The 16697-nt window shown below is 38.3% G+C and overlaps 1 protein-coding gene across 12 annotated transcripts in view; it reads right to left on the bottom strand.

The window, feature by feature from the left end:
- Positions 1 to 280: 280 nt before the first annotated feature.
- CCDC15 (coiled-coil domain containing 15) overlaps positions 281 to 16697 on the bottom strand; it is an 80933-nt gene continuing 64516 nt past the window's right edge. For all 12 annotated transcript variants that reach the window (XM_070047877.1, XM_051848421.2, XM_051848399.2 and 9 more), the window contains 3 exons: positions 2713 to 2889; positions 2240 to 2388; positions 281 to 1042 (listed from right to left, as the gene is read on the bottom strand). In XM_070047877.1, the coding sequence (XP_069903978.1) occupies positions 921 to 1042; positions 2240 to 2388; positions 2713 to 2889 (448 nt within the window). In that variant the 3' untranslated portion in view covers positions 281 to 920. The remainder of the gene's footprint in view (positions 1043 to 2239; positions 2389 to 2712; positions 2890 to 16697) is intronic.

The raw sequence follows: 16697 nt of genomic DNA, 5'->3' as shown, positions 1-16697 counted from the left end.
GTTGCCGCTGGAAGTGGTGAACTCAATCCAGATCTTCCATATGGGTGGCAAGAATCCAACTACTGGAGCCATCACTGCTGCCTCTCAAGGTCTGCATCAGGAAGCTGGAATTAGGAATGAACCCTGGTATTCCGATGTGGGGCTTGGGTACCTTAACTGTTAGGTTACACATCTGCCTCACTGGATTTTTTTTACGATAGGGAAACAAGGCAGGACTTTGCTCACTTTAAATTCAGATTCACGTTTTTGAAATCTCACGCCCAGTTATTTCACGTAGAAGATATTCAAAAGACAGATTTATTTGTCTCTATGTTTGTAATAAAAATTATACAACTATAAAGCTCTGTGTTCAATGTCACTGAATGGGGAAAGAGGTGATAAATTTTTTAAAAAATGGAAAGAGAAAATTTTGCGATGAAATTGTGCATCCAATTCAGATTCTTCTCACCTTTAGTGGTTTTGCAACAAGAAAAGCTAATGGCAATACAGATGGCCACTGATGCTCAGAAATTCATTTCATCACTTTGTTTTCTGTTTTATCCAGACATTCTCAATATGTCAAGATTCAAACACACAATTGTAGAAAGATGATCACTGAAATAATCTCAAAGATTTCTCATGGCTTCTTCTGATCAGAGCAAAGTAAAAGAACTTATTTGTCTGATCATTTTTAAAATAATAAGCTCTACACAGTTCACAAAGAAGAGGCAAGTTTGCAAGTCAACTTACACTTCTTATATAAGCATTCATGAGGCAGAGATTGAAACAACCTCTGATCTAATTAAAGAGAAAGTTATTTTACAGAAGAGTATTTCTCCTCAGATTATACATCTTACACATTTTAAAGCTTTTCCTAAACAATCTCTCAGGGTTCATTTTGAATGAAGGCTCAAATATAATGAGTTGATTTCAGATTCTTACTACAGATTTTTCAAAGTCCGTCTGTGAGCAGAAGCAAAATTATGAATGGCAATTCGAAGAGTTGAGTTTCCCTCAGAGATATCACAGGAATTGATGACTGAATGTAGTGCCCGATTATATGCTGCAAATAAAAGTTTGCACAGTGGTAAATAATCAAATGCTAAACAATTCTCTTACCTTATTTTCTATTAGCACTGCTTCTCTACTTGTAGTTTCATATTAACTTTACACACTCAATAAATATTTACTGAATATTCAGATATGACAAGCATTCTGTGAGGACATTAAAGATAATGGAGAGGATGAACACAAGAATACTGAACTGAATGTAATACTTCCAAACAGAGGCATAAACAAAATGCCACCCCCAGAAAGATATTGTAAGGATTGAATAACTATTTGGAAGAGGACAGAAAAGATTTCCAGAAGTGGTAACATTCAAGGTTAGCTTTGAAGGATTAATCAGAGTAAAAGAAAGAAGACATTGTAAGTGGAAAACTCAGCGTATAAGGTACAAACGGGTTTTTCAAAAATAAGCCACTTACTGGGGATAACAAGTTTGATATGGGACCTGGGACCAGAGAAAACATGCTGAACATGCCGTGCATTTGGTAATACAATGGAGAGCCCTAGAGGTCCTAGAATTGGGGAATGCCATGATCAGATTTGTGTTTTTAAAAATATAACTCAGAGGACCCATAAGAAACTCATATTACACAGATAAGGCACCAGGAATACAAATAATGGCAGTATTTTCAGTGTGCACATGAGACCTACTTAATGTCTACCCTGTATAAATCAATATATTTAAGGATGAACAGGAAACAGAAACAATAAGTGACAATAAGGATTCCATTTTCTCTAGCTGGGATTTCCGACAGAATTTATACTGTTGTTCCTTTTCCTCAGTGTAGCCTGGAACACCTGGCAGTACAATGTGGATACTTTCGGTAGTGAATCTATACTAGGTGCCATTAAAGCATCTGGATAACAGGGAATTCAAATGAAGAGTCCTAAAGTAGACAGCCACAAACGGCAAATTGTAATAGTCTGAAAAGAAGGGACCTGGAACCCAAGTCTCTCTACAGTGAATGAGCTAGAAATATTTCCCCAGCACAAATGAGGACAAGAAAATAACAGATCTCAAAGAGAACTATAACTCACTACAATTATTATTTTGCCTCTTATAGTTGAATTGTAAAGAGGTTATAATAACCTCTGATACATAGTAAATACTCAAAACATGCTAAATTACTATTATTTTTATTTTTTTTTCTTAACTGCCATTAGGCCTCAACTATTCTTTTAAGAAACCTACCTCTGTGGTTTTTATAGAAGATACAATTGTTGGCACAGGTATCAGGATGAGCATCCCAAAAATCAGGACCACAACAGCATAGTGGAGGTAAAGTAATATTATATAGCCGCATTTTCTCCTGGATCTGGGCTCGTAAAGCTTCCACATATCTATAAAAATATAGCATAATCAGGCAAAGTGAACTACAAGGAAAAGAATGAGCATGAATCCTGATTTTACAACCAGATTTAACTCTTAAAATTGTTTCATATGTCCGCCTCAATTCTCCCTCTTTGTGTTGGGAAAGAGCACTGGGAAAACACAGTGCTATTCTTGAGAGGTATTAATGCATAGAGAGACTTGGCAAGGTTGTGTACGTCTAAATGAGGAAGAGTATAAGAAGACAGTAAGTTCTCTTTTAAGGAAAATGAGAACACCAACTGCCTACAAAGTCTCTTTAGAGCGAGAATTTCACATATAACTTTTCAAATTACCTTAAATATTCCTTTTCTCTCTGTTGCTGCTTTTCTCTAGCTCCTTTTTTTTCTTCAAGTTGTAACTGGGCTAGTTTCTCACTCATCTTTTCCCCTGAACATGGTTCTTTGTGAAGGTTCTCTCTTAGGACCCTCTGCTCTTCAGCATAACGTTCTTGCTCTTTCTTTTTCTTAATTCTGAGAATAAAATCACAACATGGTTAGGGATTTCATAAAATTGCTATTTAAAATTAGCTGTGAGTTCCAACTAACTCAAGAAATTCCCAGAAACAAAGGAGCCAGGAAATCAGTTTAACACTCCAAGAGTATCTTCAAAAATTCCCACTGGCTAAGAGGGTGGAAACTTAATCAATTATGGTGTTTAGTGGTAGAGCCTGTGGGAAGGGACTAAGATTAAATTAGTTTGTTGCAATGGCCCCCCAGTGATTGACTCCTGGTGGCTTTATATCAGAGACCACAGAATCAGGACCCACACGTGTTCCCTGTATTGCCATGTGATGCTCTTTGTCACTGCCAGCAAAAACATCACCAGAGGCCTAACCAATGAGGCCTGACTGATCTTTAACTACGAATATCCAGATGATGAGCCAAAATAAACAGTCTCTACTTTGTAAAGTTAGGCTGCCTCAGCTATTTCATTATAGTGAAGATAGGATGACTAGTACACTTTCCTCAATTATTGATTGGATAAGTAGACAGAAAAATGGCAAAGATATTATAGAATTGACCAACACTATTAACCAACTTGACCTAGTAGACATTTATAAAAACACCCTGCAGCACTTACAGAATAACAGAATACTTATTATCCTATTGCAAAAAACTAGGGGGCCAGCATTGTGGTGTAGTGGGTAAAGCCACCACCTGCAATGCTTGTGTCCCATATGGGCACCAGTTAGTGTCCCAGCTGCTCCACTTCTGATCCAGCTTCCTGCTAATTGCCTGGGGAAAGCAGCAGAAGATGAACCAAATGTTTGGGCCCCAGCCACGCATGTAGGATACTCAAAGGAAGCTCCTAGCTCTGGCTTCAGCCTGGTCCAGCCCTGGCTGCTGTGGCCATCTGCAGAGTGAACCAGCAAATGGAAGAGCTCCCTCTCTCTGTTGCTCTTCATTTCTCTGTAACTGACTTTCAAATAAATATATAAATCTTAGGAAATGAGAGGGAGAAGGAATTAGAAGGTATTTGAACTGAATTAAAATGAATGTATTGGATGTTGCTAAAAAAGTATGTACTAGCACATTTATAGCACTGTCTACATCAGAAAAAGGGGGGGGGGTGTCTCAAATCAAAAACCTTAGACTGTATCTTAAGAAAATTAAAGAAGAGAAAATCAAATCCAATGCAAGCAGAAGAAATAATAGAGATTGAAGCAGAAATTAGTAAAATAGGAAACAGAAAATAGAGAAAAAATAATGAGACCAAAATCCAGTTATTTGAAAAGATTAATTGATAAATCTCAAAGCAGTCAACAATTTGTGAAAACACAAATTGCTGATATCAATACCTAGATATTAAAAGGGTAATAGGAGACTACAAATAATAATTAATGCTAATAAAATTGACAACATAAATGGGAAAACCTCTGAAAGACATTAATTACTAAAGCTCACTCAAGGAAAAAAAGATAACCTTGAACAACATTATTAGTGACACTGAAACTTATAATTAAGAACCTTTCTACAATGAGAAGTGCAGAATCAGATTGATTCATTGACAAACTCTACCAAATACTTAAGGAAAAATACCAATTGTATATAAGCTCCTTCAACAAAATTGGAAGTAAAAAATACTTTTCAACTCATTCTATGAGGCCAGCAATACCCAGAAACCAAAACTTGAAAGAGATATTACACAAATAAAAGTAAAAGCTAACATCTCTCAGAACATAGATGCAAAAATTCTAAACAAAATTTTAGCAAATATAATTAAACTATATATTTTTATTTAATTTAATTTATTTATTTATTTGACAGGCAGAGTGGACAGTGAGAGAGAGAGACAGAGAGAAAGGTCTTCCTTTGCTGTTGGTTCACCCTCCAATGGCTGCTGCGGCCGGCGCACTGCGCTGATCCGATGGCAGGAGCCAGGTACTTATCCTGGTCTCCCATGGGATGCAGGGCCCAAGTACTTGGACCATCCTCCACTGCACTCTTGGGCCACAGCAGAGAGCTGGCCTGGAAGAGGGGCAACCAGGACAGAATCCTGCGCCCTGACCGGGACTAGAACCCGGTGTGCCGGCGCCGCAAGGTGGAGGATTAGCCTAGTGAGCCGCGGCGCCGGCTTTAAACTATATATTAAAGGAACAATATCCATTGCTGATTTTTAAAAATTTCCATTAAGTAAGATGAAAAAGGGTATCTTTATTTGATAAAGGGTATCTATGAAAAACCTACAGTTAACATTATACTTAATGATAAAAAACTAAATGCCTTCTCTCTAAAATCAAGAGTTGTCCACTCTCACCCCTCTAGTCAAAAATTTGCACTGGAGATTCTAGCCAGTGTAATCTGACAAGAAAAAGAAATAAATGAGAGTCAGATTTAAAGAAAGAAGCAAGGGGCCAGCACCGCGGCCCAGTAGGTTAATCCTCCGCCTATGGCGCCGGCATCCCATTTGGGTGTCGCCTCAAGTCCCAGTTGCTCCTCTTCTGATCCAGCTCTCTGCTGTGGCCTGGGAAAGCAGTAAAAGATGGTCCAAGCGCTTAGGCCCCTGCACTTGTATGGGAGACCTAGAGGGAGCTCCTGGCTACTGGCTTGGGATCGGCTCAGCTCTGGCTGTTGTGGCCATTTGGGAAGTGAACCAGCGGATGGGAGACCTTTCTCTCTGTCTCTCCCTCTCACTGTCTATAACTCTCTCAAATAAATAGATAAAGAAATCTTAAAAAAAAAAAAAGAAAGAAGTAAAAATATTTATTTGAAGATGAGATGATCACTATGTGAAAAAACAAAATAAATCCAATGCCTTAATAAGTGAGTTTAGTATGACTGAAGGGCCAAGAATACACATCCCACAATCAACTGTGCATTTCCACATACTACCAACAATCAGACACTGAAATACAAAAGAAAAGAAAAGAAAAGAAAAGAAAAGAACCTGTTACAATAGCATCTAAACGCATGTAAAATATAAAATAATTAGGGATATTTGACAAAAGACATGGACAACCTATACACTGAAAACTATAAAATACTGCTTGGAAAAATTAAAGAAGAGCTAGACAGCTATATACACAGAGAGATACGCCAGTTTATGGGTGGAAAGACTCAATATTGTTAAGATGTTAATTCTAATTTTTTCCCTCTAGACTGAACACAATCATAATTGGAATCCAAGAAGACTTTCTTGTAGAAATTAAACACTAATATTTAAACACACATGAAAATACAAAGGGACCTTGAATAGCCAAGACAACTAAAAGCAAAAAAATTAGATGGATAACACTATCTGATTTCAAGTATTATTACTGAGCTACACTAATCAGAATCTCACAGTATTAGCATAAAGATAGACAAATAGGTGTGTGTGTATATACATATACATACACACAAGTCATTTTAAAAACAACACTACTTGGTTATCTTCTGAGAATTCTATCTATGAAATACATGAAATCTGTTCTCTTTATAATAATAAAAATAAAAAACCCACCTTTACTGTGACATAATTTGCATGCCATGAAATTCACCATTACTATAAATCTAGTTAGAGAACATTTTATCATCCTCAAAAAAAAACCATATACTCATTAACAATCACTTTTTTTTTTTTTCCTTTTTTGACAGGCAGAGTGGACAATGAGAGAGAGAGAGACAGGGAGAAAGGTCTTCCTTTTTGCCGTTGGTTCACCCTCCAATGGCCGCAGAGGCTGGTACACTGCAGCCAGCACATTGTGCTGATCCAAAGCCAGGAGCCAGGTGCTTCTCCTGGTCTCCCCTGCGGGTGCAGGGCCCAAGCACTTGGACCATCCTCCACTGCACTCTTGGGCCACAGCAGAGAGCTGGCCTGGAAGAGGAGCAACTAGGACAGAATCCGGTGCCCCAACTGGGACTAGAACCCGGTGTGCCGGCGCCACAGGTGGAAGATTAGCCTATTGAGCTGCAGCGCTGGCCAACAATCACTTTCTAATCCCTACCCCTAGCCCTAGCCAACCAATGATGGTATCTTATGGTTTGATTTGCATTTCCCAATAACTGATGATGTTCACTGTATTTTCATGTACATATTATCCATTTGCATATTTTTCTGGGACTTTTTAATTGTTTTGCCTGTTTTGAGTTTTAAGAGTTCTTTATATATTCTGGATACAAGTCTCTTACTAGATATGATTTACAAATATTTTGTCTGATTCTGTAGTTGTCTTTTCTCTTTCTTGATAGCTTTTAATTTTGATAAAGTCCAACTTACCAATCTTGTCTCTTATTGTTTGTTGGACCACTGATTTTTGACAAACATACAAAAGTGATGTACTGGAGAAAATACAGCCTTTTCAGCAAATGGGTACACACACACACACACACACACACACAACATGCCTTGCACCATAAGCAAAAACCAGCTCAAACTGGATCACAGATCTAAATGTAAAACTTAAAATGACAGTCTTTAGGGATGGGTATTTGGCCTAGCAGTTATGTGTTGCTTGGGATGCCTGCATATTCTGTACCAGTTCCTGGGTTCTAGTCCCAGCTGTATTCCCAATTCCAGCTTACTGCTAATGCAGATCCTGGGACGCACAGGTGATAGTTCAAGTCACCTGGATTGACTTCCTGGACCCTGGCTTTGATGTGGTCCATCCCCAGCTGTTTCAAGTATTTACGGAATGGGAGAGTAGATGGAAGCTCTGTCTCTCCCCACCCTTATCTCTCAAATAAATAAAATGTTAAAAAATGAATGGTAATACTAGAAGAAAATATTTGTGTCCTTGTGTTTTTATGACACAAAAAGTGCAATCTGTAAAAGAACACGCAAAAAACAAGAATTAATCAAAATTTAAAACTTTTGCTCTTTAAAAAACAATGTTAAGATGAAAGACAGTGGAGAGCAATATCAGGGAACAGTTAGGGAGAAAACAGCAGAGGAAATACCACAGAAATTGGAGGGACACTATGGAACTACTTGGAGGGTGTGGACACGCACAGCTCAGGACCCCAGCAGTCAAGAGCCTTAGCACCAGCTCTGGAGTGAGGTGAGATCAGACTGTGGCAGCCCAAGCCACTGGCGATAAAGCTGCAGGAAGAACCTAGTGTGAGTCTGACTTGGAGCCGTGTGGGAGACAGTATACCTGCCAACCTAGAGGGGAAAAAAGGAGGGCATGTTTCTCTCTCCCAAGCCACCTGGCACCAGTGTCCTGTAACTATCCGAGAATGGGTGGGCACTGTTTTGGACATATGTAAAAGCTGCACCAGCTAGTGTCTGCATACCTAGTAACCAGACAAGAGGAGATGCCGGAGTCTGGCTGGGAGAATTGACAGGGGACTGTGTATTTGTGACTGTGGCAGCCTTGTGTGCTAGGACTGTGGAAACACTGTGGCTGCGTGTGAGGGCACAGGGTGTGGTTGGGTCTTTAGGAAGTCACTGTAGGCAGCTCCACAAATTCAGGGCTACCTGACTGCCTGGTGAGGGTCACTGCAGCAGGATCCCTGCTCACATCAAGGACTGCATGGATCCTTTGTGTGGTTCTTGTGGCAGCACGGATGAATACTATACTGGCTGGGATAGCACCCAGGCATTGGTCTCCTTGGAGCAGAGGAGGTGAGCATGAGACTATGCCAATAGAGCTGAACAAACCTTCCCACTGATAAAAAAAAAAAAAAAAAAAAAAAAAAAAAAAAAAAAAAAGATTTACCACACCCAATTTGGGAGTCACCTTGAACACTCCTGCACCCAGCAGCACTGAACAGAACTCCCTGGCCACACCCAGCACACGCCTCAGGGTATTCACTGAAAGAACAGACACTTTACTAATCCACAGAGGCATAGTCCAAAGATAAAAGCCATCACAGGAAAAAAAAAAAAAAAAAAAAAACAAAAAACAAAAAAAAAACAAAAAAACAAGTATCTCCACAAATGCCTAAAAATAAATGCAACAACTCAAGAAGCAACAATAAGGAAGACACATGACACCCCCAAAGGAACATAACACTTCAATACTAGAATATGAAAATTAATAGATTGAGGAAATGCCAGAAATAGAATTCAAAAAAATTAATCATAGGATTACTTAGAGGTATCAAAAGCAAATCCACGAACTAAAGAAATCCATATATGACATAAAAGAAAATTTTTCTCATGAAATTAAGATCTTAAAGAAAAATCAAAATGAAATACTGGAAATGAAGACTACAAGTAAACGAATAAAAATGTGGTGGAAAGCTTTAACAACAGAATTGGTGAAGCAGAAGAAAGAATATCAGACTTAGAAGACAAATCTCTGGAAATTTTACAATCAGACCAAAAATTAAAAAAGAAGAAATCAGAAAACTAGAAGACAGTGTTAGAGATCTATGTGATACTATCAAATGATTCAACATATGGGTCTTAGGAATTCCTGAAGATGTAGAAACAGAGAATGAGTTAGAAGGCTTATTAATGAAATAATTACAGAAAACTTCCCTAATTTGGAACAAGAAAGGGACCCAAGTACAGGAAGCACATAGAACTCCTAATAGACAGGACCAGAAAAGATAGTCACCATGATACATTGTAGTCAAACTCCACAGTAAAACACAAAGAAAATATTCTAAAATTTACATGAGAGAAACACTAGATTACTTTCAGGGGAACTCCAATTAGGCTCACAGCTGACTTCTCATCAGAAACCTTACAGGCTAGGAGAGAATGGCAAGATATATTCCAAGTCTTAAGAGGTAAAAACTGTCAACCCTGAATACTGTACCCTGCAAAGCTCTCATTTATGAAAGAGGAAAAATAAAGACCTTACGTACAAGCAGAAATAAAAAGAATTTATCACCACTTGTCCAGCCTTACAAAAGATGCTTAAGGATGTGCTACACACAGAAATACAGAAACATGATCATTCTTATGAAAGAAGATGAAGGCACAAGATCTCCCAGCAGGAGTACAAAGGAAGTCCAAAGTAAAAATAGGAATATTTATGGGTAAACAGCAGGGCCAAGTCGTTTTCAAAAGTCACCCTGAATATAAATGGCTTCAACACTCCAGTCAAAAGATACAGACTGGTTGAATGGAAAAAAAATCTATTTGCTACCTACAAGAAACATATCTCACTAACAAAAATACATGCAGACTGAAAGTGAAAGGATGGAAAAAGCTACTCCATGCTAATGGAAAGCAGAAACAAGCAGGTGTAGCCATCCTAATATCAGACAAATAGATATTAACACAAAAACTGTTAAAAGATACAAAGAAGGGCACTATGTAATGATTAAGGGATCAATTCAACAGGAAAATATAATTTTTTTTTTGACAGGCAGAGTGGACAGTGAGAGAGAGAGACACAGAGAGAAAGGTCTTCCTTTGCCGCTGGTTCACCCTCCAATGGCCGCCGCGGCCGGCGCGCTGCAGCTGGCGCACCGCGCTGATCCGATGGCAGGAGCCAGGAGCCAGGTGCTTTTCCTGGTCTCCCATGGGGTGCAGGGCCCAAGCACTTGGGCCATCCTCCACTGCACTCTTGGGCCACAGCAGAGGGCTGGCCTGGAAGAGGGGCAACCAGGACAGAATCCAGCGCCCCGACCGGGACTAGAACCCGGTGTGCCGGCGCCGCTAGGCGGAGGATTAGCCTAGTGAGCCGCGGCGCCGGCCAGGAAAATATGATTGTAATAAATTTATACGCACCCAATTTACAGGGCATCTGGCTATTTAAAACAAATGTAAATAGATCTAAAAGGAGACACAGACTCCAATACAATAGTAATGGGGGACTTCAACATCCAACTCTCATCAATGGACAGTTCAACTATATAGAACATCAACAAAGAAACAACAGAGCTAATCAACACTATGGATCAGATGGACCTGATATCTACAGATCTTATCATCCCACAGTTGCAGAATACACATTCTTTTCATCACTGCATAGAACTTTCTCTAGGACAGATCAGATGCTAGGCCATAAAATAAGTCTCAGTAAATTCAAAAAAGAAAATTAAAATTATACCATGCATCTTTTTTTGACCATAATTTAAGGAAGCCGGAAATTAACAACTGAGGAATTGCTAGGACATATGCAAATACATGGAGACTGAATAACATGCTCCTGATGAACAGTGGTTCATAGAAGAAATCAACAGAGAAATTTAAAAAAATTTCTTGAAATGACTGAAGACAATACGCATATCAAATTTATATGATATAGCAAAAGCAGTGTTAAGAGGGAAGTTTATAGCAATTGGGAAGGCACAAAATAAATGAGCTATCAATGCATTGAAAGGGCCTAGAAAAATAGCAAACCAATTCCAAATTAGTAGGAAGAAAGAAATCATTAAAATTGGAGAATAAAGGCCAGTGCCGCGCCTCACTAGGCTAATCCTCCTCCTGCAGCACCAGCACCCAGGGTTCTAGTCCCGGTTGCTCCTCTTCCAGTCCAGCTCTCTGCTGTGACCGGGAGTGCAGTGGAGGATGGCCCAGGTGCTTGGGCCCTGCACCTACATGGGAGACCAGGAGGAAGCACCTGGCTCCTGGCTTCAGATCGGCACAGCGCGCCAGCCGCAGCGCACTGGCCGTAGTGGCCATTTGGGGGCAGTGAACCAACGGAAGGAAGATCTTTCTCTCTGTCTCTCTCTCTCACTATCTAACTCTGTCAAAAAAATTAGAGAATAAACAAAATTTATACACCATTGGCCCAATTAACCAAAAAAAAAAAATAAATAAAGAGGGAGAAGATCCAAATCAATAGAATCAGAGATGAAAAAAAGAAATGTAACAACAGATAGCACAGAAATAAAAAGAATAATCAGGAATTACTACAAACAGCTGTATGCCAACAAATTGGGAAACCTAGAAGAATTGGATAGATTCCTGGACAGATACAATCTACCAAAATTGAGTCACTGGAAATACAGAAAATCTAAACAGACCAATAACCAAAATGGAAATTGAATAAGTAATAAAGACCCTCTCAACAAAGAAAGTCCAAGACCAGATGTCTTCACTGAATTCTATGAGACATTTAAAGAAGGACTAGTTCCAATTCATCTCAAGCTATTCAAAACAATTGAAAAGCAGGGAATATTCTCAGACTTCTTCTATGAAGCCACCCTAATTCCTGAAATAGAAAAAGAAACAACAAAGAAAGAGAACTATAGGCAAATATCGCTGATGAACATGGATGTAAAAATCCTCATCATAGATGTAAAAATACTAGCTCTTCAAATCCAACAACATATTAAAATGATTATTCACCAGGACCAAGTGGGATTTATCTCTAGTATGCAGAGATGATATAACATTCCCAAATCAATAAATATGATGCATCACATTAACAAACTGAAGAACAAAAACCATATGGTTATCTCAATAGATGCAGAGAAAGCATTTGATAAACACAATATCCTTTCATGATGAAAACCTTAAGCAAACTGGGTATAGAAGGAACATTCCTTAACATAGTCAAAGCAATTTATGACAAACCCACAGCCAGCATCTTATTTAATGGAGATAAGCTGGAAGTATCCCCACCAAAATCTGGATCCAGACAAGGATACCATTCTCACTATTGCTATTCAATATAATCCTTTAAGTTTTAGCCAGAATCATTAGGCAAATAAATAAATAAATCAAGGAATATAAATTGGAAATAAGGAAGTCAAACTGTCCCTATTTGCAGATGACATAATTCTATATGTAGGGGAACCAAAAAACTTCATTAAGAGACTATTGAACTCATAAAAGAGTTTGGTAAAGTGGCAGGATATGAAATTAACACACAGAGATCAACAGCCTTTGGATACACAGACAATGCCATGGCTGAGAAAGAACTTCTAAGATCAATCTCATTCACAATAGCTACAAAAAAATTAAATACCTTGGAATAAATTTAACCAAGGAAGCCAAATATTTCTACAATAAAAATTAGAAAACATTATAGAATCAAATAGAGGCCGGCGCCGCGGCTCAATAGGCTAATCATCCACCTAGTGGCGCCGGCACACCGGGTTCTAGTCCCGGTCGGAGCGCTGAATTCTGTCCCAGTTGCCCCCCTTCCAGGCCAGCTCTCTGCTATGGCCCGGGAGTGCAGTGGAGGATGGCCCAAGGTCCTTGGGCCCTGCACCCCATGGGAGACCAGGAGAAGCACCTGGCTCCTGCCTTCGGATCAGCATGGTGTGCCGGCTGTGGCAGCCATTGATTGGAGGGTGAACCAATGGCAAAAAGGAAGACCTTTCTCTCTCTCTCTCACTGTCCACTCTGCCTGTCAAAAAAAAAAAAAAGGAATCAAATAGAAGACGACACCAAAAAAATGGAAAAATCTTCCATGTTTGTAGATTACAAGAATTAACATCATCAAAATGCTCATACTACCAAAAGCAATTTACAGATTTAATGCAATTCCAATCAAAATACCAACAACATTTTTGCAGATCTAGAAAAAAATGATGCTAAAATTCATATGGAAACACAAGAGACCCCGAATAGCTAAGGCAATCTCACACAACAAAAACAAAGCTGGATGCATCACAATACCTGATTTCAAGACATATTACAGGACAGTTATAATCAAAACAGCCTGGTACTGGCAAAAAAAAAAAAAAAAAAGATGTGTAGGCCAATGGAAGAGAACAGAAACTCCAGGAATAAATCTAAGCATCTACAACCAACTAATCTTTGACAAAGGAGCTAAAATCAATCTCTGGAGCATGGACAGTCTCTTCAACAAACGATGCTGGGAAAACTGGTCTCTGCATTTACAAGTATGAAACAAAACTCCTCTTTACACCTTATACAAAAATCCACTCAAAATGGATCAAAGACGGGCTGGCACTGTGACGTAGCAGGTAAAGTCACCGCCTGCAGTGCCAGCATCCCATATGGATTCTGGTCCATGTCTTGGCTGCTCCACTTTGGATATAGCTCTCTGTTATGGCCCAGGAAAGCAGTGGAAGATGGCCCAAGTGCTTGGGTCCCTGCATCTGCATGGAAGACCTGGAAGAAGCTCCAGGCTCCTGGCTTTGGATCAGCCCAGCTCCAGGTGTTGGGGCCATTTGGGGAGTGAACCAGAAGATGGAAGATATTCATTCATTCTCTCTCTCTCTCTCTCTCTGCCTCTCAAATAAATAAATAAGTCTTTAAAAAAACCCAAATGGATCAAAGACCTAAATCTATGACACGATACCATCAATTACTAGAGAACATTGAGGAAACTTGCGAGACATTGGCATAGGCAGACTTCTTAGAAGACTCCAGAAACACAGACCATCAAAGCCAAAACTTACAAATGGAATTACATCAAGCTGAGAAGCTTCAGCATAGCAAAAGAACACTCAGTAAAGTGAAGAGGCAACAAACATAATGGGAGAAAATATCTGCAAACTATGTAACTGATAAAAGATTAATAACCAGAATCTATAGATTTCAAGAAACTTGACAATAACAAAGCAATCTAGTTAAGAAATGGGTAAAGGACTTGAACAGGCATTTTTCAAAAGAGGAAACTCAAATGACCAACAGACACATGAAGAAATGCTCAGGATCACTAGCCATGAGGGAAATGCAAATCAAAACCGCAGTGAGAATGGCTCTCTTAAGGAAATCAACAGACAATAAATGCTGTGGTGGATGTGGGGAAAAAGGTACCCTAATCCACTGTTGGTGGGAACGTAAACTTTGCAACCATTGTGGAAGACAATATGGAGATACCTCAGAAATTTGAATATAAACCTACCATATGACCCAGCAATCTCACTCCTGGGAATTTACCCACACAAAATGAAATCAACATATGAAATAGTTATCTGTACTCCCATGTTTATTGCTGCTCAATTCACAATAGCTAAGATATGGAATCAATCCAGATGTCCATCAACTGATGACTGGATGAAGAAATTATACTACTCAGCAGTAAAACAAAAAAAAAAAAAAAAAAAAAAAAAAAAAAAGAAGAAGAAGAAGAAGAAGAAGACGTTCTGTCATTTGCAACAAAATGGATGCAACCAGAAACTATTATACTTAGTGGAATAAGCCAGTCCCAAAAAGACAAGTACCATATGTCTTCCCTGATCTATGGTTACTAATAGAGCACCCAAAATGTAATGTATTGGAATGAAATTGATATTTTGAGATTAAATGATTGTTTACAGCCCTTGTCTCTACTGTTGAGGAACAGTGTTTTTTTCTTCATACTATTTGTTGAACTCTTTTACTTAATCTAGGATTAACTTTACAATCATTAAGTAAACTGAAAATAGATCTTTGTAAAAATTAAGAGTAGGAATAGGAGAGGAGGGAGGAAGAAGGGTTTGAGTGTCAGTGGGAGGGAGTTTGGATGGGAGGTATCACTATGTTCCTAAATCTTGATATATGAAATTTATGTATCCTAAATCAAAATTTAATAAAAGAACTAGTATTAAGGGAAAAAAACAATGATAGTACTAACCGGAAAATCTGATATAAATTATTACTCTATAAACAAGTTTGTATTATTTTCTAATGCCTCCAATGCCTCTTGAGTAAATACACCTTATACCGATACACAATAGAAGTTAGACCAGGTCATCAGAAATTAATATTGTCAATGTGTCTGTTTTTCCTAGAAGAATACTATCACAATGGTTCTCCGGCTATGCTGAAATGTATTCTGAAACCAGTGTCATATTTTCAATAAGAGAGGTAAGAATAAAAAAAAATGGTTTATAAACTTGATATATTGGCTGTTTGAACAATTAAACAAGTAGATATCAATATTTACATTTTCAAGGAGAATCTTGAAAACAGAGATAGCAAAGGAAAACTATATATAAAAGAATATAAATGTATATCCTTATAATTTCAGTAACTCATAAACTCTTCTTGTAACTCAGTTATCTTCCATATGATATGCCCACACCCTAATCCTCTAGTGCGTTATCTAAAATAGAGATCTAGACCCAACAATGAGGGAAATCTTTTGATTCTATGGATTCTTTCTTCCTGAGCAATCACAGAAATCTGCCAATACCAATACTTTGAAATTAAAGGAATTCTGCTTTTAAGATTAATTAACAGGTTTATTCATTTCAGTAGGAAAGATACTCTATGAGAAAAATAACTTCTCAAGGAAGGTCGAAGAATTCTGTCTTTTTGATACAACAGTAATGTCTAATCTAGCACAGTCTAAATTGTTCCCTACTGATCTTGTTTTTCTATTCTATTTTTCTGTTTCTCCATTCCTAGTTCTGATATATTGTTCCTTAGTGACTTCAGAAGTCATTACTAAGAATAATTTCCTATTTCCTATTGGATTCTCTACTTGGATTTACCTTAAGCATCTCAAATCCAATATGCCCCAATCTAAACATTTCCTCTTCATCTCTACCTTCTTCCTTTCAAATCTGTATTATATAACACCCCATTTACCTGGTGGCTCATCCCATAAATCTGGGATTTAACCTGAAACTCTCCTCTGAAAAATCTTATCAATTCTCTTGACTTCTCTTAAAACTGCCTTCTCTCCCATGGTCATGTCTTATGAAGCTGTGTTACAGGCTTTAAAGAAGCTAGATGATGGAACTGAATTCTAGTTCTGCCACTTGATAAGTGTGAGATTAGGCAATATTAATATTAGGCAAATTATTTAACCTCTTTAGGGCTCATTTTCACATCTGGGAATTAAAAATAGTAAACATCTACCTTACAAGATTATCAAAATGAGTAAATGAGCTAATGCCTCTTAAGCACTCAATATTACACCCAGCAAACTGAATATTCCTTGAATAGCTACTGTTACCTTGCAGGATTGTTCTATCAATTAAATGAATTGCTAATCTGTTAAAGCCCTTGAAACAGTAAGAATTTAATATATGATAATCTTTTT

The sequence above is a fragment of the Oryctolagus cuniculus genome, chromosome 1, assembly GCF_964237555.1.
Source record: "Oryctolagus cuniculus chromosome 1, mOryCun1.1, whole genome shotgun sequence".
In the NCBI taxonomy this organism is placed as follows: Eukaryota; Metazoa; Chordata; class Mammalia; order Lagomorpha; family Leporidae; genus Oryctolagus; species Oryctolagus cuniculus.
Note: the sequence above shows the minus strand (reverse complement) of the source record. Positions and strands in the feature narration are given on the sequence as shown.